Source organism: Larimichthys crocea, chromosome XVIII (genome assembly GCF_000972845.2).
Source record: "Larimichthys crocea isolate SSNF chromosome XVIII, L_crocea_2.0, whole genome shotgun sequence".
Classification (NCBI taxonomy): domain Eukaryota; kingdom Metazoa; phylum Chordata; class Actinopteri; family Sciaenidae; genus Larimichthys; species Larimichthys crocea.
In genome coordinates, this window is record NC_040028.1 from 16,518,521 (window position 1) to 16,544,097 (window position 25,577).

General features: G+C 44.3%; 1 protein-coding gene across 1 annotated transcript in view; it reads left to right on the forward strand.

Moving 5' to 3' along the window:
* Positions 1–2,560: 2,560 nt before the first annotated feature.
* The window catches only part of igsf3 (immunoglobulin superfamily, member 3), a 63,815-nt gene continuing 40,798 nt past the window's right edge, over positions 2,561–25,577 (forward strand). The window contains exons 1-2 of the mRNA XM_010749690.3: positions 2,561–3,746; positions 19,675–20,055. Of these exons, the coding sequence (XP_010747992.3) occupies positions 3,707–3,746; positions 19,675–20,055 (421 nt within the window). The 5' untranslated portion in view covers positions 2,561–3,706. The remainder of the gene's footprint in view (positions 3,747–19,674; positions 20,056–25,577) is intronic.

Here is a 25,577-nt window from a genome sequence, read left to right on the forward strand (position 1 = left end):
ACAACATTTGATTCTTATTTACCACTTGTTTAATTCAGAGGAACCACATATTGCAACATAACTTAGTTTGACAATGAAATGTTTCACTTTCTCTGTTTATCTTTCCCCATCTGGATTATTTCCCCCATCCCTCTCTCTCTACTTTTAAGGAAGCCGCTTAAAATAAATACGGCTGGAAGTGACTGCAGAAGTCGGCTTTTGTATATTGCTTTTCGACTCCATCACAACAAAGAGCTTTTGTTTACTTATTTATCATTGTCTTTTTTGTTTCAGAGATCATTTATGTAACAGGGCTCCTTGTATCCTTTGTGCACTCCGGCTTACGTCTGGGATTCGTCAGCGCTTGCGTGGTTTGTTTTTGGTGTGTTTGTTCATTGTCTCAGCGAGGAATTCGGAGTGACGCTCGTGTCAGCCTGTGATCATGTTATGTGCATGCGTATGTGTGTGGATTGCGTCTAAATGCTCTTATGTGTAAAAGTAACATCTCGAAGTGAGACTGCAGGAGGAAACGCACATGGAAATCTGATAAATCATTCATTTACTTTGGGGAAGCTCTATGAAAACGTGTGCGTGATGAAACAAGTGAACGGGCCTCTCACAGCTCTCCCATGTAACCCTGCTGATACCAGCTCAATAAATAGCTCTGTAAGGGCACCGGATAAGATTTAAACAAAAAAACAAGCGGGCCTGTAGGAGCTTCAGTCGATGCTGATCAATTACACAAGACACAACGGGAAAGAAAAAAAGACTTTATCTAAGTGATGGATCCTGGTTTTAAAGTGCACACGATTCAAACTACTCTGTTTCCATGGAGACCTATTGTTTTTTCCCCAGTTCCCACTTGCAGACGTTTTTCTCTTCTCTGAATAAACAGACTTATGGGTAATGTCAGGGGGTCAAAGGTGAGATCATCTTCCGTGCGTACATGAGGCTTGGCTCAAACAGCGTTAAAACTGCCTCTTAGCTGCCTGTGCCTGTGCAAACTGTGCCATCACTCGTCTATGCAATAAGAAGTCCGTGGAGATCTGAGCTAAATTTAGGAGCTGCAATATGTAGACCAGGTGTAATGCACATGGCCTACCTAGCCAGCTCTGTTTGGCTGTATATTAATTCAGCTGCACTGGACTTGGATAGACCCTTTGGAAAAAACTGGACCAATAGCCCATGTGCTTCGTATCAGTGTCTAATCCCAGTCTGGCTTACTTTTGTTGGCCACTAAAGCTTTTGTTTTCTCTATGTAAGCATGCAAAAATCTGTCTCTCTTTACCATGACACAGTTTGAGACAGAAGGAGGGACGCGAAGATCTCTTTCTCCCAATTAAACTGTTAAAACGGTTAAACTGTTATTCAAACGCGGGGTTAACACAGTGTATTTACAGTGTAAACATTTCTGCTGGGGCCTCGGGGTCCAGATACATTCTGCTGCTTGTTCAGGAAGTTTTATCTAAGCTGAAATCCATGAGCCCAGCAAAGGAGGGAAAATCATTTTTACTGCTTCCAAAAAAAAAAGAAAGAAAAGGTATTCATGTTGCATTCAGACAGTGTTCGGGAACTTGCAATTCCCAGTAGATAAAGAGAATACCAGATGGGTCCATTGCAATTACTTTTTGTATGCACATGCAAAGACCTGCTCATTTATTTATGTATTACACAGGAGGGAGCTTTGCGTTTCACTAAGTTAGAGAGATTTTTTGGGGGGAATTTATGTTTCTATCCTTTCCAGATAGCGACGCTCTCTCTTTCACAGCTTCTTCTTCTTCTTCTTCTTCACACCAAAGCCGTATTATCTCATTGTGCTATTTTCTGTTTGCCTGCAAACTCCCATTCACCCTATGTCTATTTTGAGATCTGGCTAATATCGCAGCAGCATCAGCGGCAGAAGAGTCATACGAATAAATAAAACCTGAGCACATGTCAAAGTAATGTTGGGTTTATCTACTTATGATCTGAAACACGGAGAGGTTGTATTTTGCATACTTGCAACCTCTGAAAGAAGATGATGATGTGTGTGTGTGTGTGTGTGTGTGTGTGTGTGTGTGTTTGGGTGGGGGGAAGGGGGAGTGTTTGTTCTGATGTTTCCCACAGTTCCCAAGCAGAGTGACAGCTCATTATGCTGATTGCCAGTTGTGTGTATGGAGAGAGAGAGAGGGGGGAGTTTGGAGGTGGTGTGTGTGCGTGTGTGTGTGTGTGTGTGTGTGTGTGTTGTGTGTGTGTGTGTGTGTGTGTGAGAGAGAAGGTGACTTTTGTGATGAGCACAAGACAAGTAAACACCATAAATAAATCACAGGCGCACAATCTAGTTTCAAAAACAGGGCTTTTATTTCTTTTTTCCTCTTTTGAAACACCCCATAATTATACACTTAATATGCAGTATAATGTGATTCATGTCAGCCCTCAAAGAGGTGTTTAAACTCTACCCTGCTAAATAATAAAAAATAAAAAAAAGCTTTTTTGTGATTTAATTATAATCCACTTCACTTAACCCATTCAAACCCTTTAACATCCTGCCCCAGAATAATTCCAATTCAACCCACGGTGTGTGGACGGATGGTGTGTCCCACGCGGCCGGGGCGTGGTCTCTGTTTGGTGGGTGGAGGCAAGAAAAAGCAAGCACGCTGGTAAGTTTTCAAAAAGTGCCAGGCAAACAAAAGTGGCTTTAGAGCAAAGCAGGAAACAGGGAAATAACCTTGGAGACGGAAACACGGTGGACTCTCCTGGACCAGACGCGCCCGCATTTATCAGACAGATTCTAATCCAGTCAGTGTTTATTATGTAAATGTGCGTCTGTTTGGAAAAACAAAAAAAACATTCTTGGATACATTTTAGAATTAGGACACACCGGCTCAGGTGTATCGGTGGTGCGCAAGTGAGGGGTCGGTGTTTGGAGTGAAAGTCTTCATTGATTAATGTGATGTATTGTGTCAGAGCACAAAGCCCTGTCTGCCTCATCTAGAGCGCCCGCCCATTGGGCTTTCTGCGGAGCGATAGTGAGGAGATTGATTATAGTCTCCGGGATTTCCGTGGAGGACGCCAGAGCCTGCCTGCCTGCCTGCCTGCCTGGACTGCGATTCCCCACATCAGTGCCGGAAAGAGGAGAGAGGGGCAGGACAAAAATCATAACAAGGACTTGCACTCTCACATCCATCAACCCCCCCTTGCGCGTAATTAGCCCCCCTTGTGAGTGAGCAGGTTTCCAAAATACGTGCTGGACTTTTTTTTTTTCTTTTTCTTTTTTTTTTTTTTTTTATACCGAGGAGGCGAGTGTGAATCGCCTCCGCAGTCTCGGATGCGTAGTAAACCGGGAGTGGGTTGGGTCGCCCAGGCGCTTGGCATATACGCACACGTCGTCAGCGATAGAAGCAGATAGGTGAGGGTGAAAGCAAGGGGAAAAGACACCCCATGCTTTTTTTTTCCTTCTCTTCTCTTCTCGCCCTCCCCCTTAAGCAGGAGGACACCGGAGAGGTGAGTCGGACACCGCCGGACTCACCGGCTGTGGAAGCCCCGGCCGCTTCTATCGCTCGGGATTCATAGATCTCCTCCTCCTCCTCCTTCTTCTCCACCTCCACCACCTCCGTCTTCCTCTTTCTGATTCAGGACCAACGATTTTTTTTAAAAACCACACTATCAAACAGCCCGACTAGTCATCATCACCTCTTCATCTAAAGGGAATATTGGAAGTGAATCTGCGGGGCAACACACGCACACAATGGCAACCGGTGCGCTCCTGCTCGCCTGTGCGCTGCTCGGTAAGTCATCAGAGAAAGCTTTCAGCTCTTATTTGTGCACCGTGAAATGCTCCCACTCTGTTTTAGATTAACGGAGGTAAATCCGCATCTGCTGTGTGTGTGCGTGCGTGCGTGCATGTGTGTGTGTCAGTCGAGGCACACCTGTAATGACACAGGTGAATCAGAAAGGGTTAGTTTTAGAGAGCAACTACTAGTCATCATGAGTCAGGTGGAAGTAGGCTACGTCGATAATCACTGCAATAATGACAGATGCATGGGAACAGCTGTGTGTGTGTGTGTGTGTGTGCTGAACTAGGTTAATGTGATATTTGGACTTTAGTCACAGATTAACCCTATACAGTCTGACGACCTCTGTTCAAGAGCTGATCATAGACAACCTGCATTTGTCTGTAATTAACTCACACACACACACACACACACACACACACACGTTTGAATACACAGTGTAGTCTATGGGTACACACACACACACACACACACATATCATAGACGACCCTACATCACACATTACCAACACCCCCCCGGGGTATGAAGTCATCCAGTGGGCGTGAAGACACCCAGCACAAGCTTTGTTGTACAGTAAGTCATCCCTGGAGGTAAAGCCACCGTGTGACACATTTTTCATGCTACCTGCAGCTCATTGCGTCTCACAGACAAAATGCAAGTTGAAGCGTGAACACCTGATGATGACACATAACACACGCTGAACACAGGCATGATTGCTGACACACACACACGCATGCACATACAACACAACACAACACGCTACATCCTGCCTGCCTGCGAACTGTCCCAAACAAACACCAGATGGCTTTTCTGTTCCTGGATGGGGAGGCCTGTCAGCGCTGCCGGGGGACAGGGGAGGGGGGGCGGGAGAGGGAGTGGAAGTCGGCACGCTGGAGGGGCCCCCACTTGGCCAAGAGGATTACCAGTCTGCGCCTTGCCTTCACGTCCCCTTTCAGCACGCCACAAGTCACTTTCACTGGGATTGAGGCAGCAAAAAGACTTTCTTTCGCCTCCTCTCAGTGTGAAGATGTATTGTTCTGTGTACTGTACAGTACAGAGGACTGCACACACTCACAATGCAGATCTGCTGTACAGTGTAGGCTGGCTAAAGGAGGGTTTTCATGTTACATAATAATCATGAATCATATGGGAGGCAGTTAGTGAAGTACATTCCAGGTAGTGGAAAAAGAGTAGCTTCAGTTTTATGAAGTGGTAATAATTGGCACAGATCACTAGAGGATGTTTTCTAATGCGATTATGACATGTTGCCAGCATCATCACTGATATTGGCAATTCTGCTACACAGTGGTGTGTTGCAAATAAATCCTCCCGGGCTCGAAAATCTGTTGGTCGATCATAAAAATTAACTGGCAACAATGCTGCTAATTATTTTTATTTTTAGTATTTCTGTAAGCAAAGGGATGGCTGCTGCTTCTCAAGTGTGACAGTAAGCTGAGTATCTGGACTGCTGGTCAGACAAAACAAGACATTTGAAGATGTCGGTTTGAGCTCTGGGAGTCCTGTGAGGAGCGGTCACTATTTATAGATCAAACAAACTAATTAATCATTAGTTGCAGCCCCAAAAAAATGACGAGCTGTTCGTCACAATATCGAAAGAGGGGAACATTTTCTCTAAAATAGCTAAATGATCTCTCTCAGAAGCAAGACGCCACCCCCTTAATTTTTATTCATTGGGCTAAAAAGCTTAAAAAGTGTTATGCGAGTCGAAAGCTGCGTGCGACATTGCGTGTTTTTGACACATACAGCAACAGCACGCTATTTTAATATGGTGTGAAACCATCATATCACCCTGGTGAAAGGCTGGTTTCAAAGCGTCTCAAGTAAGAATGAAATTATGCTTCGGTGACGCAATGTTTGTGCCGGTGTATTAATAACACATCAGAAAATATGAACAGAGCAATATCCTCCCATATCAACTGTTTATCCTTCTGCTGGTGTGCATCCTGGAGCATCTGTGTTGAAAGATGTGCTTTTGTGTGCGAGATGATCAGCTGTCTGATTTGGCCACGTGTGTGTGTGTCTGTGCTGCCTGTACACGTTTGCACTTGCATTTGTGTGAAGAAAAAAGAAGAAGAAGAAGAAAATAAAGGTGGATGGCAGCTGTGTAAGATGGAGACTGTATCCGTCCTTGTTAAACCCAGAGGTGCCTCTTACACAATGTTTTGGCAGGCAAATCTTATAACTGGGTTATTTATGCTGCTGAGTTTGCAACCAGGTGTGAGTGAGCGCGCATGCATGCGTGTGTTTATTTGTGGCAGGGGAGGGGGATCATGATATAAAGCATATAAAACGAGTCGCCTGAAGGAATGACTGTTTATTAGCTTAAAAAACAGGATGTCTTCCTTCTTCCCCACAGAGAGTGAGAACCATGTCATGTTCCTTCTGTGTGGGGGGTTTGCTTTTGTTTGTGTAAGGGTGTGTTCGAAAGCTAAAGTACTCAAGACATCCCAGTTTATGTAACTATAACTGAAATTTAATACGTGTGAGGCTGGCTGGTTTAAACTGACAGGAGGGCAGCCTGCAGACGACCAGGTCCTGTTTATCAGCTGGTCTCAGAGCAGCTTTGCATCGTACAGAGGCAAATCTCAAAGCTTATGTTTGACAGGATGCACATTCTGCCACCTGCAGTTATTCACACATTTATCTATATATACCCTGGTTAACTCCGCCAACTCAGTGAGACCGGCTTTTTTTTTCTCTCCCTGCACCACGTTCATGCAATATCCAAACATGTTATGAATGAATTTGCACAATCTTATGTCAGATGGTTGGTCGTGGGCATAAATGTGATAAATTATTCATGAGGGGTGGCTTAAAGTGGGGTGTGGCAGAGGGTGTGACCGTCTGCTTTTAAAAAACATCACTGAATCCTGCTGACAGCTGCATCTTCACAAGTCTTAAAGGACCATGCCAATGATTTTAAATTTTTACATTTTTTTCCATCTTTGCTCCAAACACTATAAATCACTGCCTATAATTTAAAATCTAAATCCTGCTGTAGCGTTTTTCTCCCATCCCGTTGGTTTCCATTTATTTCTCCAGGGTATGAAAACATAATGGCAGGCTTTGAACATGCATCAACTGCATTACCGCAACAATAATGGAACTGCAGTGAAAACCGGAATGAATAAACACAAAGCAGGCTCGATGTTCGTTGTGATGGAGCACACACCTCGAGACTCTGACACACAGAAATGGACAAAAACCAGTGACTGTCCGGAGAGGAAAGAGGATGTCAAAAAGTGTCTGGAAAAAAGTATTATAACGCTTTTTTAGTAAAACTAACAAAAACAGCGTTATGATCCTCCATCCTCGTCTGTTTCTTTTGTCTCCCTGTGTGCTGTAGCTGTCGTCTTGTTTCCTTTCAGTCATTCTCATCTTTTAGTGAGATTTTTGATGCTATTTTTGTCACCCGGGGCAGAAGTGTAGCCTCATTACGGCTGATATTGATTTGGAAGAGTGAAAAGTTTTAAGTAGTTGTAGTAACACCATCAAACTTTGTGCTTATCAGCAGAGTATAAAGCTGGCCTTCCATAATTGGCCCAATCAAACAACATGAGGGTACTTAAGAGCTCATTTCCATTTTAGGCATAACTAGTGTTGTTTCTTTTTTCTTTTTTTGTACAGTTGAAGGAGGGCAGCACTTACGTCCACTTAAGTATGAATTTGATCGTCCGTGTGGTGATGTGACAATTGTCACAAACTCTTGAAAGTAGTTGGAGCTTTGAAGAATCTCATTTTCCACTTCAGACGTTCTCATTTAAATGTGTGCATTGGTGAATGTAAGACAAGCGTTTGACTGACGGCAAAAGAACGGAGAAATCATCGTCATGTGGATGTGACTTAATCTAATCGACTGTATAAACTCATTATCATCTAGTTTTTCAATATTTCATCCCATGTTCTAAACTTTTCCACTCTTACGTTTGAGGTTTTGGCATCCATAAGAAAATCTATGTGTGATTTGAACTACCTAAAACCACCTCAGTGTAGTTTTACATCTCACGCTTCTCTCTGGAGCTCGAGGAATAACAGGGTCCCTTTGTGTCCCGTCTTGTCTCGTTAATATTAATGAGCCTCTCTTCTGATTGGCTGACTGTTTTCTGAGTGACGCATGTCCAAACAAATCACAGGATTCATTGTAGCCCATCCAGACGGTGGATCTAGATGAGCCACGGTGGGGGCATGGCTGAAGGTGCTGACTGTATATTTGTGACTTAAACTTCCTTTTCAAAGAAAACATTAGGATATGCCCCTGTTGGCATAAATATAACATTACATTCTTAGAGTTTTGAGATTAAATGGGGGAAGCAGGCGGAAAAATGAGGTTCACGTGTCATAATTATTTTTGCTTTAACCTTTCATGCTCATGTCAATGTTGAGGTCAACTCACAGGCATTTCAAACTTTGTGAGGATTCAGAAAATGTGCAGTGCCACACACCACACCCTGATGTCCACCCCAGCCTCTCCTCTGTCCCCCAAAAAATAGACTGACAGCTGCAACCTCCCACCCCTATCAAAAAGACGGGGATTTCATCGTGTGTGTGTGGTCAAGCCGATGTGACTTTCTGCTGTGCATCTTGAATCAGCTGTTGGCACACTGGGAATGCTCACCATGTGTTTGAAAGCCTCAGCTGACGCTAGAAGAGAGTACTGTCTAGACAGTGAGGCCAAAAGCAATAACTCACTGTCTGAGCTGTTTGTATAGCTGATGCAGTGCTATGTATATGCTACGGGGAAAAAGTTTGGCGTGCGTACGTGCGACTGTCCTAAGTTTTGTAACTCATTATTTTTTTTCTCCGCCTGTTGCCTGCCACCAGAAAACCGAGGACCTGTTTCTCTCTTTTAGGGGAAATACGGGCTTGTGCAGCTGTCTGTTTGCACTTTGGTTCGCTCCCCTTGTTATTTTCTGCACACACTTGTTTGCATCATAAGCAATCCCATATCTTTTGTGTAAACCCATGACATGACAAGACGCCTTTTGTGCTTTCCCGTATCACAACAGTGTTGAGTCAATTGACAGAAAGCAAACAATAGAAGAGCAGAATCACGACTGTCAGCTTTGGCTGTGCGGTAGGTTTCAGTAAATATTCATTAACGGTCGGCCGGTCAGTGTCAGGTACTGAGACGGCTTATCGGTCACGTTAAACTGGATGATCGCTGTGTGATCGTGCTAGCAGGAGCATGTTTTTCTGCATGAGGAGCACCTGAAGTCAAATACCAGTTACCGGTGTCTCCCTAACCCAGAGGGCAAGTAATTGCCCTGTAATACAGACTTCACAGTCTGCTGCAGAAACTCACACCCAACTACCACTGCAGTTTTACTACAGCACCACTGTACCCTGTTAAAAGGTCTCCTCCCCTGTCTGTCCTCTCCAAGGTGAAAAGTTATAGTGCGAAGGAATAAAGCAACTTTTCCTCCAACGGAGCTTTCAGTAGAGATTAAGGAAAACGTGGGATTGAACTGCCGGCAGAGCAATGAATCAAATTCCAAAGATAGTTGTGGATAATCAAAGCTAGTCTTCTCATGCAGATTTTCCTGTTTTTTTTTTTTCTTTTTCTTATTTTAATGATGATCCTCCCCCGTGACCCAGATCTGAGCCGTAGTCTCTCCCCCCCAGTCCTCCTGGGGAGATGAGTGGCTGTGTGAAGTGAAACAAAGTTCTTGAGGGAGACTTCCTGCCTGCCACAATGAATCAGGAAAGTGGCTGGAGCAGGAGTCGGAGCAGAGGCAGCGTCTGCTTTGTGTCTGATTTTGACTGCAGCAGCAACAGCAACAGAAGCAGCAGCAACAGCGGCGCCTCTGTTTAACTGTCAGGACTCTCCCAGATCTGAACCCCCTGCCAGGACTACACGTCCCGTCACGCCTGAGCTTGTATCTCGTGTTTTTGTGATAACAACCCAACAACACCTTTTTAGCCAATGAGTCTGGAAACCTCCTAAGTGTTTCTTCTTTTGGGATGATTTGCATTATCTCACTCAAAAGGTACTCCAGCTGCCTCCTCCTCCTCCTCCTCCGTCAGTGAATAGCCCCTGACCTCCCTCCCCCACTCTTTTTTTTCTTCTTCTTCTTTTTGAACAATACCAAAGCCAGCCCACCTCCTCTTCAAAGAGCACTAATTAGAAACTGCCCCCAAGTGTGATCCAAGCCAGATATTTTCATCTTCCTCACAGTATCAGAGGAGGAGTCTGTGTTTAACAGCCACATCTACCTTGGACTGTTTTACGAGCACCTTCCCTGCACAGTTAATAGCCCATCCCAGCCCCCTTCGCCTTTTTAAATTCGGTCTGCTCCCCCCCCTCTCTCTCTCTCTGCTGTTCTGTGTTGGGAGTGATGATGACTGGCCGGCGAGTGAATTCCACTTTACTCCTCCATGTGCACACACACACACACACACACACACACACACACACACACACACACACAAAGCACCCACAGAGCTCAGAGCTGCTGTCCTTCAGCGCAGCCACACTCCCCTGCTCCCCCTGCTTGATCCTCCACCCAAGCAGATCCCACGCTGGTGGGATACACACCAGGCGCCGTAACTATGGCGACGGCTCCACACCTGCATAACGACGATCCACCACTTTCAGTGGCACATGCACATCCAGAGGTGTGTGTGTGTCTGTGCACATGAAATGTCAACACATATGAACGTTTTTTTTTCCCCCCTTATGCAATGATGGAGAGCACTTCACTCACTTTGCGGTTATGTTCTGTTGATGCGCTGCTTTCTTTTTCCACTTTATACCTAAAACCGAAGAGGTATATATGTGTATGTGTGTGTGTGTGTGTGTGTGTGTTTATGTTTAATTGCTTATGCATAAATGCATGAATTTACAAGCGCATGTCTTTTACTCGCCGAAAGGCAAAATGACTGACAATGGCAGAAAAGTCTGTTTGAAGTAGACTAATTAATAGTTAATTAGTTTCCTTTCCAATCTACGGCTTAATGCGTAAACGTGGGAACTGATAGCAAGCTGCCAGTCATACCAAAAAAAAAAAAAAAAAAAAGTAACCACTGTACATAAAGTAGATACAGCTGTCGGGGCTTAATTGTGCACAAGCAGGAGATGGATAATGACCGAAGATAGCTGAGTGTTTTTTTTACAGCCTCGCATTCTTTCACAACAATTAACGGAAACATTCAGTCGACTCCGATGTAACAGTCGCTCATGACGGGATATTATGAAGTCTATCTCTTCTTTAATCTGCGAATGTGTGACAAAGGGTTGTTTGGGGATGGATTTGAGACCACAGTGCTTTGTCACTGAAACAGGGTGGGGGATGTGTGTGTGTGTGTGTGTGTGTTTGAGGGAGGGGGTGAGGTCGGGTGGGACTGGGGGTTGGGGGAGATGAGGTTAGTAGGGTAGCAGGTGTCCTTGCAGAGTTAATGGATATGGGGATGGGAGTGGATTGAGGCTCTTAATGTACTGGATGGGAGTGTGTGTGTGTGTGTATATATATGTGTGTATATGTGTGTGTGTGTGTGTGTGTGGTACAACCAGTTTGACAACTTTCCTCTGTCCCCACCCCATCTTGACCCTTTTGTCTCCTGCAATGTTATACACGAATAAACAGTATTCTTATTGAAAGGATGATTGGCACCTCTAACTACTAACCTCGTGGCTCGCAGACAGAGCTGCCACGTCTTTTTGTTCGCCGCGTACAGACGAACTGTAACCATCTGTCACACTGTAAATGTCTACCCGCCTCCGTGTGACCCCATACAATTATAGATCCATGTACATATAGACACATATACTCTGTACAATATGGCACTGAAACTTTTATATAATTATCTTTGTCTTTCACGTCGCGACTTGGATGTTCTCCAAATGTTGGTGATAAACACGGGGTGTAGGTTTTTAAAGCCGCTCTTTTTTTTGTCAAGTGTCTTCAAATCATTGCCTCTATTCAGTGATGTATGTGGTGGAGTTTAAAAGCAAGTTGACAGGGTCGTTTATGAGGAGAATGATGGAGTGTATAATTACTTCCTGTATATACAGTCCTGGATTTTCTTTACGTGCAGCTGTTGATTGATTTCCTGCGTTCTGCCTGCTGGGTTGAGTGATGTATGAATCAAATATAGTATAGCATAATATTATAGTTTTATTTTTGATTTGTGAATGAGTGTATGTGTATAGAAGGGGTGTGTGAGTGTGTCCTGGCACAGCATGGCATCGCTCAGACCGTCGACGCTCTACAGTCAAATTAGTTCGTCGCAAATGCAAATTTTCTTTTTTTTGTTTTTGTACTGTTGTTATTTGGACTGAGGCTAAAAAAGACATTGCAATCCAGCTGCAGTTTCTCTCCCTATCCTTCTCGAAATCATCAAGGGTCTGTAAGGAATTCTCTTCAAATGCACACACAAGTTTTTAGGCTTTAATTATGTTTATTCATCAAGATGTCACCGTACTCCACCATATGTAACGATGAATTTATAGCTCTGCATAGGCTTTCCCTCCACAGCTGCAAAGCTACATCGCAGAGTCGTGTAATCGTTCCCTCGTCCCCTAATAAAGTTCCACAGTGGTCCGTAGTTTATATTCCATCGCCTTCACGTTGAGAGGCAGAGCGATAAAGCGGCATAATTTGATAAATGGCAGCATTGCTGGATGAGAGAGTCTGTTTTGATTGAAATGATTTGATGAAAATCTTTTTTAAATGCTTCGGAGAGGCCTGATTATGTGTTTTTTTTTTTTTTCAAATGATCGCTCAGGATGACGGAGTAAAAACTCAACAGCTACTTTCCATCTTGGTCAAACAGGAAGGAGAAGCAGCTGACGGGTGTAGGAGGGGAGGATGAAGAGGCAGCTGTTAGGCAGTGAAGGATAGATTATGATGTGCTCCATGTTGTTGACGCTATCCACTACCGGCAATCAGAAAAAAAAAAAAATTACATTTCTGCTTAGGCAAGCAGAGCCCGTACGCAACATTTTTAATGTACAGTAACACACTGACACAGAAGTATGAATTGGCCTTAAAATACCCTGCACCACCCCCACATTGTTTCCATCCTGGTTTCACCAGCTGTTATGAGCAACAACACAGGTGGGGTCATGACTGTTGTGTAGCCCACGGGGGCCAATAAATCAAGACTAGTTGGCATAGCGAGAACAGAGGACAATATGACCCAGGTGTGACATCAACGTTCTGAGTCACAAAAATTAGACTTTACAATTTGGCATGGACCCTATGAACTTGAAACGACATGAAAGCCAAAACCCAAAGCTACCATCATCTTGAACAGGTGTGCAGTCGGTCAGCTGAGCTCAGCATAAATGAATAAAAACGGGGTAACTGCTAGTCTGGCTCCTCCGAAACTAACACAACAGTTTCTTGGCTGCGAGTTACTGCTGGAAGCCAAGAAAGTGTACAGCACGTAACCTCTGTAACATACATCTTAATCCGAGTTTTAAAGGTGCTGGTAGGCAGATCACCTGCCAAGCTGCCTGCTGAGCCTGCTGGCCGCAGCTTCATATTTCATTCATCACAGTCAATAATTGTATATCCTGAAACATGAAATGAACTCATTTAGAAGCAGTAAATATTTCGGAGAAAGATACAGAATTGGCATGTGAACTACTACTACTACTCCGAGGTGGCCTGAATACATGTATATGTCTGCTTCTTTATGTTTGGTTCTCTCGTTGCCCTCCGGCTATTTTGCCTGCTTTCCAAAAGATAAGTGAAAAGTATGATGGGGAGTTTCCTTCTCGACAACTTACAAAAACTCCCCCAGTCCCTCACCGACACCAACTGGCTCACTTCCTTGAGCCATACAAAGATTAAGTAGTGACGTACGGTGCATCTGCTTCATCCTTCTACTCCGAACGCTCTGACGCTCTTTTGTTCTTTCCCTGATTAGACCTGCCTGGGCAGTTGTTGTAACTGTTTGTCAGCTGTTGCAGCTTTGCCGGCCGGCCTGTCTAAACTGGCTTCCTAATCGAAGTCGGAACACTTAGTCTCTCTTTGTCGCTCAATGTCAAACACTCACACCTGTTTCCCAGCGGACGGGCTTCCGGCAGCTACGGTGTATTCCCTTGAACACCCAAAAAAATAATAATTTAGCCATCTCTTCAGTACAGAATAAATATGCAGTCTCCCTCACACGTCTCATTTCGCAAATCTGGCAGTGGATATGGGATTTGTCGAAACTTAACGACGCTGGCAAAAGGGTCAGAGGTTGTTAATGACAGCCACGCTACACTGATTTCTACATTCTGACTCAGACGGTGATTATCACAGCAGGAAGGACGAGTAGTAGGAAAAAAGGGCAAGAGAATGAGTCCTGAATTTGTAATATTTAGTGCTGCTTGGACCCCATCAATGAAAGATCCAAGAATCCGAGCAAGCTGTGAAAGCAAAATCTGGCTGACGTGCATACACGGCACAAAGAGCGAACAGCCAAGGACAGTGAGTTTGTACAATAACATCCGCAGAGGCACAAATTAACTTATGTAGAATTGAGATGTAGATGATGAGAGGAAATGAAAGAAAAATTGTCACTGCGTAGGCTGCAGTATAATGAAGCGCATTGTTGCACAATTTTAGGAAGCGCTTGGATCCATGCCCCCCTATCCTCTCTAAATGTTACCGTCTCCCTTGCCTTGAAAATGTCTCCTCTTTCTCCCTCTTTTATCTTTCTCCCTCCAGTTTTCCCTCATCTTGGAATCTCTCTGTCTCCCTGGCACTCATGCTCTCTCTGGTAATGATGTTAACAGGGTCAAATGCTTTCAGGGGCCTAGAGGGAGAAGGACTCAGTGTGATTTTGGAGAATGGTTAACCAGTGCCGAGAAGCATCAAGAAGCAAAATGCTCTTCATCTTTTCTCCATCGTTTAGTTCTCTGTCATACATACAGTATATGCGCCGCACAAGTCAGCGGTTCGCTTGTATATTCACTTAGTTCAGTGCGTTTTTTTTTTGTGGTGTTCAGCGCCCTGGAGGCAGCTATCATTTTCTCTTTAGCTTCCTCGCTCTTCCATTTTTGCCTCTCCTCTCGCCAGGCAATCCTTTCGTTTTCTCATCACCACCTCGCTGTCTGGGAAGCTTCACAAGATTTCAGATCTACAGTATGAGTCTGAACCTCCCATGGGGAGGTAGGACACTGACTAGGTCCATTTCTTTCTTTTTCTTTTTTTTTTACATCTAGCAAGCATGTTCATATTTAATTCATATTTCACTGGCTGGAGTTACTTCACTTCCCCTGCTCTTCAACTTTCCCCAAAAGTTTTTGTAGAAAAGTTTTGAGGACAGTAACACCACAGAATTTGGATTTTGATCCGAAACTGAGGGATACCAAGGGCCAACAACAGTATAGATATAGTTAGCTCTATATATTTCTTTATTAAAGACCCAAAATATAGTGTTAAAGTTCAGAAGAAAGCATTATTAGTTAGTATTAATTAAGAGTTTAACACTCACCAAGATTGTGTGGGTGTGGTTTATTCACATTTGATTGACTGTTGCTTGGTGACATGAGCAGACATCACACATCCGCTATAAGATTTTGACTGAAACGTTGGAAGATTTGGCCAAAAATTGGTTGAAAAAACAGATTTAGAAAAAACAGAAGGTTTATCTTCTGTCACACAAAGAAAAGCTGCAATTTATGAGGTGACTGCATTATTAATTGGCCCCTTTTGTATATATTCATTCAAGGGTTGGGGCTCATTTGTTCTTTGGAGGCAGGCCATTAAATTAGCCAAATAAATCAGCCCCCCAAAAAAAAAAAACAACCAGCGATGGATTGTGATAGCCAACATTCAGTCGCCCAACCATAGCTCGTTTCCAAGAAATTCCGTTTTACTTGTCTAATCGCTTGATAACGAGGTGACCCCCTTCATACATGCAGCAGAAAATCAAGAAGAGTGTGCATGAAGACAATGAAACATTGTTTTCAGAGGCAGTTTCGCTTCTCTAAATAAAAGTGGGTAAGAGAGGAGAGACTTATTTCTGGTCGTACTAGACTCGATACTTGAGTTGTTCATACCCTATTCAGGCAAAGTATCTGCTCACACTTTGCTGGCACGTCATCTCTGGATTTCCTCTGCTTTTGTGTGTGTGGGGTACAGCACTTGTGTCGGTGTGTGGTGTGTAATTAGAAATGAAAGCAAAGTGAGAAGAGGTGATGGACAGCTCAAATCTCCACATTAGCACATCTCCACACTGCTGTGAATGTCCTCCGTATCATTTACACCCTGCAGAGTTTTTATTATACACCTTTCTAGGTGTATAATTATCCTGTGTCATAGAAGAGTGATGATGTGACTGGTAGGCTTGAATGCTAGTGGCCTCGCTGCTGTTTCCACTGAGAATAAGACACTGGCCACAAATGATTGGATTAGTGTTTAACCCCCCTTCCACTTAGCATAATCCTCTTTGCAGCTTTGTGTGTGTGTGTGTGTGTGTGTGAGTGTGCGTGTGTATGTGTGTTTAGAGTCCTTGCTCCGTGTGCTTCCGCCGACAAACAGCAAGGTCAGTAAGAGAGCTTGTCCATGGCCACTCACTCTCTGACGCGGGATGCGTGTTTTCCTGTATCCACTCATCAAACTGTGTGGGAAGCCACCGGCAGCAGAGATGAGACACACGAGCAGGAAAGGCGAGAGGCGGTGAGGGCGGGAGGAGGAGAGGGTTAGCAAGACATCAGCGGGATGCAGAGATGAAGATGAGCGACGTTAATAATAGAAAATCTGAGGCCTTGTCGAGGAAAATATGGGCACCGGCGCTGCCCAGAGGTCAAGAAATGGGGGGGTGGTGGTGGTTGCGGGCACAGGATTATTGTGGAAGGTTGGTGGAATGGAGCGATCAGCTGAAGGTCTGCAGGGTTTGGTATGTCATTGTCAGCCTTTTCTAAACAGCCTGCAGAACGATGGGCACTTTGAAGTTTCACAGAGCTGCTTAAATCCTGCCTGAAAAGACGCAGAGAACCGCGAGGCACAGAGAGGAGACAGGAATATACAGAGAGAGAGGAGTGAGTGTGGAGGGGCAGGACGGAGGGGAGGATTGATGATGGGAGGAAGGGAGCGAGAGTAATCAGAAGTAAAGGAGGCAGCTTGTTTCGGGAGGATGACAGGAGACAGGCGGGTGGAGGGAGGCTCTTAGTGCACCAACACAGTATGAGTAGTATCTTTTTTATTTTTTATTTTTATGAGTAATATGTTTCCAGCAGTTCTAGATGAGTAGCTGCAACATGAGAAGCAGTGACGCAGCCGTACAGCTCTGACCTGATCTGAAGCTGAATGTGGGTAGACCGGGTGCCGCCAAATTAGAACACTGACAAAAAAAAAAAACAGGGAACCAAGGCCTGAGTCAGAATAGATGGCTGTCTCATACCTAATGCATCCCATCACATGCTCAGCCAGTCAGTCAGCTTCACTTCACTAGAGGCTTTCTGTCAATCTCAGTTTTTTTTTTTAAGGCGAGGGTGTTTGGTTATTTTTTTTCTTACCGTGGAAGCCGACTTCTTTTTAAATGCCAGTGGCCAAATATTTAGCGGGTTACGTGCTCTAGATTTTAACGGCAGTGTGATACAGCAGCAGTATGTGTGCAGGTGGGAAAGAAATGTGCGACGGGACTGAGAAGCTGTGTTAGGTAGTAATCTCATGAACCTCCTTGCAGTTTAACAGAAGTTTATTAGAGATGTAGAACAGAGATACAAACATCATATATATTTCCAGCTACCAACAGAAATCTGTAGAAGGATATGCAATTCATTATTATTTTTCCACTATCTTTGATGATTAGTTTGTTGTTGATTATGTTTATTATATTTGTGTAAAGAAAGCATCAAGAGACGTGTGATTTCATACAGCAGGACCGCATGGAAATTATAAGCAGTGTGCACGTGGGGAAACATCAACAAGTACGGGATTATTCAAAAATACATTTGGGGAACTAGTTGACTTATTTTATTATTTATAGCCTTGTATAGAGTCCCTATAATTTGCCTGTAGGGGCACATCTGGTGTGGTTTGGTGACATTAGAGTGAGTTTAACAGACTTTAAACTTAACCTAATTATATAGAACTCACATTTTGTAACTTAGAGGCTGCTCGTATGCAGATAATTGTGCCACTTGAGTGCAAAATAAAACCATTTCCTTTTCTTTAAGAACAGGGTTAAAGTTTTAAAGTTATGGCATTCATGAGTGGACTTTTATAATTTATGTCTTAATTAGTCCTGCGGGGGTCCGTTTCAGAAGAAATCGAGCCATAAGGACTGATTGATCTGATGAGTTTTTTCACTTTGCTGTGCCAAGTGAGGAAGAAATCACAGATTTATTCAGACTTCATAAGCTCATGTGTCTTTTAAAAAGTAACAAAAGACCCGAAGCTTTTAGCACAAGAAGGAAATAAGACATATGATACACACACACACACACACACAAAGTTGCGTGTGGTCGTACACACGTCGGTGTAAACGCACGCACACTTTAAATGAAAGGTAGGCTGTAAGTGTGAGAAAGTTACGATGAGAAGAGAGAGGATGTTGAAGTTAAAAAGCTGTTTTGGTGAATTATTAATGCCAAGCATTGTGCCCACAGTCACAGCATCTTACAGACTTTCTCACACACACACACACACACACACATGCGCACAACACACACACACAAACACAGCTGCAATCCCCAGTTGCTTGTGCAGACAGGAAACATCGTACTTGTCGCTCTGTCTGGATTTGAGGGGGTATGTGTAAGTGCTCTGTTGTCTCTGGCCCCAATGAGAGAGATGTTTGTAGTTGTTCCGTGAATGGTGAATACTGTGTGTGTGTGTGTGTGTTTGGTGTGTGTGTGTGCGTTTGTGTGTGTGTGTGTATGTGTGTGAGTATGCAAGGGGTTGAGGCAGGATTCACATATGCTGTCTACCTAAATATAGGCTGCAAAGCGACGTACAGAATAGTAATAATCTGTCTACGCGAGGGGCTTAACCGTAAGTCAGCTCTCAGTGCGTGATTCGTGGTTCAGTCCTAACAATTACATGTTTTGTTTAACGAGGACAAAGTGTGGGAATAGACGTTTCTCACCGTAAACATGAAACATTTGAGTTTGAGGTTTATCCTTCTTAGATTACGACAGCCTTAGTTTTTATTTACAAAATGCAAATGATTGACTCCCTCGAATGGAAAAGGAGCTGGGATCAAAACTGAATTTGTAGTTCTAGTCTAGGGCAGGATAAATAAGTGAGTTATTATTCAGTTACTATATTTTTCAGATTGCAGTTTGACCTCTGACAGCCCAGTGTTGAAATGCATATGATTAAACTGGGCATTCTGGCATTTCATTTATATGAAATCAAACAATATTTCCATTTGGACAGATGGTTGCTATTTATCTATTAATATAACTTGACAATAGCTCTAATCTGTGCTCTGTACATCCTCACTCAGGACTAATGACGAGGACTAAAGATTATGGATGTGTCAAAACAAAACTGTATTTCAAAAATACCTGTACGTGCACAGCCTGGCGGCTGATTATACCCTGCTGAGTCGTGTTTAACCAGCTCACACTGACCTCTCACATCAGCTCCCATACGTCTGCCTCTCGCCTCAGTGTAGTAGAGCCGCGGCGCCGTTCGTGTGATGGACGGTTAACATGTTAGTGCATGTGATGGCAGCGAGCGTGATTCGGATCTCAGCTGTTAAAAAGAGTTGCTGCGAATGTTTCAAGTGGTTTTGTGGTGAGAAACTGCGTGTGAGAGTGTGTCTGTGCACACTTCAGCCTCCATAAACGCTCTCCAAGAATGCTCAGCTGCACATGTCACGTTGTTTCTGTGTTTTCTGGAAGATGTAAGGTGCACAAACTCTGCCAACGTTAAATATTTAAGCCGCAGTTTTGTAACCCGTGTTCTCTCTTTTTTTTTCTCTCTCTCTCTCATCCCACCTCCGCCTGTAGCCGGTGTTGCCGTGGCTCAGAGAGTCGTAACGGTGCAAAGTGGACCGCTGATCCGTACCGAGGGCTCTCACGTGACAATCTGGTGCAATGTGACGGGCTACAAGGACGGGGTGGAACAAGACTTCGAGTGGTCCATGTATCTACCATCGGCTCCGGACAGGGAGATCCGCATCGTCAGCACGGCTCAGCCAAACTATGCCTACTCCGTTTATGCCCAGAGGGTGAATAGCAAAGAGATCTATGTGGAGAGGCTGAGCCGCGACTCAGCTGTGCTCCACATCACCAAAGTGCTGGCTAAAGACCAGGGTCTGTTTGAGTGTTACACACCCAACACAGACGGCCAGTACCTGGGATCCTACAGTGCACGCACAAACCTCACCGGTAAGTCTCTAAGCACACACACACACACATGTCAATCTACAGATGAACCACCTGTGTGTACAGATAAAGCACACATTGTTACAACAGATGCTCGTGTGGTGACGTTACACACATACACCCAGGCTGATCAAGATGTTAAAACACAGAGCCGACCCTGCTTAAAGGTTCCCGTATGTGTGGACATGAACAATGTGTGTTTACTGATAAATCGGCCTCGGAATAGGTCATCACAAACTAATTACCTACCCGTTCTTTAAAGGTACCCTGCCCCAGTGTTTGGTGCTATAGTTAGTAGCTGTAGTTTATCTCTGGTGCTCCAAATGCAGAGAATGAGGACACGCATGTACTCGGGGTGCACAAGTATTTTGGTGACGCGATTACATATATGCGATACAGATACCCGAACATGGTGATGCAATCCTTTATATTAAACTGACATCCAGCAGGGGAGTCGCCTCTGCAGTGGTGTTGTGATTACATCACGTCAGGGGTTTCAAGTTCTGTTGCATGTGGGGTGCTAAAAGACCTCAGTAATTTGATTAAACATACATTTATTTAGGAGTATTTAAAGATTTGAAGGGATTTCAACTCAATTTTGACACTGTACAATGCAATCAGTGTTGCTTATTCCAGCGACATGCCCCCATGAGGTTGTGCGGGGCCTCGGGTAGCTGCCCGGCCTACATGTCCTGAGAACTTGAACATGATTTCCTGTTGTCATAGGTTTGACATAAAACTTAAGGCCAAATTTGCAGCACAATCAGATCAGTGACAGCCAGGCGCATCACAAATTAAAAAAAAACAGACCATGTCTAAAAAAACCAAAGCTGTTATCTGTGCACCCTTTTGGAAACAGTGTAAGAGGAAGTTACACAAAGTCCCATCTGTTCTGACCGGAGAGAAAAACCAAGCTCTCTCCTAATCTCGCTCACACACCCACACAAACTTTCGTACGTCCTTCCCACACCGACTGTTTTTTTTCCTTGTGTTGGAGCGGTGTGTGACTGTTTCAAACAGTAGCACTTAGTTTCCTACTCCTTCCTGATCTCTCTGTCTCCCAGAGATATGTACCCAACATGCCCGCAGTACTGAAGACACAGCTGCTGCAGTTTGGGATGCCATTCCCTTCATAACTTCGTGCCTTTATCCCCGGCGGGTTGACCTTCCTCTTAGGGTCAAAGTGCAAAACCGAATGCTTATTGACAGAATTATTAAATTATTAAATATTAAATCAAAGTGTGTTTATCCCAGTGTGCCAGCGTGAACTGACGACTTTAAGGCCAGGCTGCGGAAACAAAAAGTCATTTTTTTTCACTCCACGGATCAATAGGTTCTGGTTTTTCGTTGAATGCGTGTCATCGTTAGGACCTCAGCAGTCGTGTTTTCCAGTATGAGCAGCATGATCTGAATGTGGGTCAGGGCTCGGGCGCAGGCCACTTTAAAACAGCACTGCTGATAGCACACGGTATTTATAGAAATGCGTGCGAGGGGAGCTGGAGTGTGCGAGCGGAGGTGTTGAGGGATTTTGTTATCGGAGCCTTTCTGTGTCTTTAACCTCTTAACCCACTTTCAGAGGTCGGGGGGGTACGCGTCGGGGTCTCTCCCATCTCCAGCCTCCCTGTGACCCCTCACCTCCCACCCCCCCCCAGCAGCTGCACGCCTCCTTGGACTGTGGCGGACAAACAATACATTGTCCTACCTCCCCTCGCTCACCCTTGCACTCTCATCTCTCTTCTCTTCATCATTCTCCCGTCTTTCATTCTGTCGTTTCTCTCTTCAGCTCTGGCCTCTTTGCTCTTGCCCTGTTGTATTTAAAAAAAAATGCCTTTGAGAACATGTGTTTCAAGGGTGATGTCAAAGGACAACCACAACCAGGGGAGTTTTATGGAAGAAATATGGGGGAGTAAGGATGTGACACAGAAGGGCAGACAGGAGGTTTGTGTCTGTGTGTGTATATGTCTGGATGTTGGGGGTGTTTGGGTTAATTGTAGGGGTAGAAGGCCACGTAGTACTCTGAGTGCTGCATTAAGGCTTACTCACGGGCATCTGTTTCATCCACTGTACAAAGCAGAGCTTTAAAAGGAAACTTAATACCTGACGCCTCAGGAGGAGAACAGTTTCTGCAGTGCACCTGGACACCGTCCTCCCTGATACTGTGACGCTGTGTTTTCACGTGCTGCATTGTCTGTCACGTAGAATCAGACACCTCGGCCGTGTGTTGTTAATTGTCTGGAAAGATGATCCTCGCTTCTCTTTGTGTGTGTGCCCGTGATGCTTTTTTTTTTCTTCAGGGAATAAGCAGAGCGAAAGTGTTTGTGTCTTTTTTTCTTTTTTTTTTTACTCTCTGTGATACTAAACTTAGATAAATCAAAATATTGCCACGCTCAGCCTCCTAAATGCCGATACTGCCTTAGGCAGCGCAATAATATTACACATGTGGAACGAATAATTGGCCATCATGGCCCTAAATCATGGAGTGACACAGAGATGCAGGAAAATCATTATTCTTTAACACCGAGAAAGGTTACATTTGACATTTCCATTGTTATTCTCTCCAAAGCTTTGAATAGGGAAACAAAACATCAGAGAAATAATGTGCTTAACGCTTCCGTTACTAATATTTTATATTAAGAATGAACCTGAAATCTCCTTGCGACCATGCCAACAGAGAATCATCACCTCAACTCTGCATTTCCCCTCAGTTTTACAGACCTTCATGGTGTTCACAGTTTTTACAGCCCACTACTGAATTGTTTTGGTTCAGTCTCACCGGTCTCATCATCCTTGTTTCCAGCAGCTGGAGGCAGTTAAAAAACTCTTTAAAATCCCACCATACGCTACCTGGCTCAGCAGCAGACAGACAGTTAGTGACTATGTGGAGAACATAGCATTTAGCAGCTAATGAGTAAGATATTTCCCCGAGGAGTTTGTGGCGACCCCAAGATTGAAGCTGAAGTAAGGCGAATATTGGATTTCATCAGGTGGCTAAAAATACAATTTCATAAGTGCTAAATGCCGCTTACACGTTTATCATATTTATTTGTAAGTTGATTTATCATATGTGCATATGGTGTTTTTTTACAGCTTGCATCCAAGTGCTCCAAAAAGCAATTAATGCAGATTTCTCTTTTAGCACAACTGTGAATGAATAATTAACAAGCTCATATCTGTGTAGTCACTTACGATTCTTTTACGAGACTGACAGGCTGAATAGAGTGAATCAAACTTGACTCCCCAATGCCGCATAAATGCACCAGTGTGGCAGTTTCTTCTGTATTTTATGTGTTTTTTGATTGACAGTAAAGCTCCAAAGCATAAATTCTGATTTGTTCTCGCATCCCTTGAAATCTAAAATAACACAGTTGCAGTGTTATTCATTAACCTTTACCTGCTGCGGTGGCTCTGATTTCTCTTGGTGAATGAATATGGTTCAATTCAAACGGTTTTTATTTCGTTTTCTGAAGCTATTACGCCTCGTAGAGTGTGTGTGTTTTTAACCGGAGTGGGTGCTGTTGTTTGTCTTTTAACCGCCACCGCTCTGTGGTGGTTAAAAGTTACATGAAGCTTTCGTTTAACCTGCGTGTCGTGACGCTCTCTGAGGTCAAAGGCCACATGTGGTTTCTCTGCACACTCCTCCGTACTCTGATCCTGAAGATTGACTAAGCTCAGCATGTTGCGTTTCAGTGTGTTTCTGTGTACTTGTTTGCGCTTGTACAGTTTAAGTGTGTGTGTGTGTGTGTGTGTGTGGGGTTGTTTGACTTCCTCCTACACATCAGATTGCAGAAGAAAAGGACAACAGCCTGACACGGCCATCATGGTTGTCCTTATCCTACGCACCAGCCTGTGTGTGAGCGAGTCCAACAGCCAGCAGAACAACAAGCCCTCGCCGAGACGAGTATCACACTGCTCTTACTTATGAAGCTCCCATATACCCTCACTGTCCTAGAAAGCACATAGGAGTCAGCATGCTGGCAGATAAACAGACCTCAGCCTCTGCATTTGGCAGTAGCCATCCATTCCCGGCACTGTAGTAATGTAGTAACGGAGTTGGATAACGAAAGCCTCTGCAAATTTTCAAACGGAGGCATTCTTGTTTCTTTCTGTTATTCGTCGCCATCGCACAAGAGAGAGGCAGAAAAAGGTTCATCTTCGGGATGTGTGACACGAATAAAAGATTCCGGCAGTGAGTGGTTTTGAAGAAAAGAAAGTGAGATGGACGGTGCGAAAAAAGGCAGAGATGAGGAAATTGGAAAAGAGAGGAATGGGGACAGAGGCGGCGATACTGGAAATGGGTAGTGGGGCGACGCTGAATGGAGTGTGTGACCAATAAATGATGAGCTCTCCTCTCGACTCCAATGTGATTGGTTACACCTCCCCGAGGCATTACCCACAATACAACTGCCGCTATAGGGGTGCGTTTTAAATAGTCTCTCCTGCCTGATGTGACTCCTAAGGTTACCGCAGTTACTAACCGCCGTACGAGCTCTAAATGCAATTAGCCAGCACAAATTGAGGAGCAAGAGAGAAAGGAAGAAGGGACAAAAAGGGCTACAGATGAGACCTGGAAATTTCAATTATGGCAGAAGGGGAACTGTTTGGCGAATCATTCTGAGAACAAACCGCGGTGAAATGCCACATTTCTGCAGTCACACTTTTCATTTTCATTAAATTTATGGCCTATATTTTATTCTCCGCCATGATTTTAGTGCGGGGGGGAAAAAAAAGGCTTTCATGTGATGAAACTGTGGCCCGACCATAAGCTGGAAATCTGTGAAGCAATACCTAGCCAAGGTCAAAATGGAGTGTGTGTGTGTTTCGATGTGTGTGCGAGTTCTCGAAGAGGGCAAAGCAAAAGGAGTGTTGTGTTTTTTTTTCTTCTCTCAGCACAGCTGAGCACTGAGCACCGCTAAACACACATATAGAGTAAGAGTGGCTGAATCATGCTTCTGCTGAGCTCAGCGTGAGTGACTTGAGTGCGCGTCTGATTTGCGTCTCTCCCGTTGCCTCTCTTCTCTTCTCTTCACGAGGGAGTCGGCGCTGCCAAGTTGCACTCCTCCACTTCACTTAATGAGATAGACCGAATGTGGAGATGTCATCTCACATTCTGTCTCTTTACGCTGGGTGACATGGAGACCCCGCCCCACACACTCTCTCTCCCTCTCCCTCTCTCACTCCCATCAATCCAGAGCCTCCTGAGTCGATTCAGTCTGGTCCACCGCCTCGACCCCCAGCTGGTGTTGGTCAGGCAGGTATATGGTTTTGTCAATACGGCTGTTCGTTGAGCTTCATCACAGGAGAAAGGCATAGGCAGTGATTGAAGCACATGGCACAAGACTGTGGAGGGAGCCAGTAATTGAATAAGGAGAGAGAAAGGCAAATATACTGCGGAAGTCTTGTGTTGACAAAGAAAGATCTAGTGCGATGTACTGGAGGAGAAGTGGCATCATCCTCGTGTCTCCTTGCAGCGAAACTTGTAGCTCTCCCTTTCTCTGGCCTTACGTCACCTCTCTTTCATTTTTTAC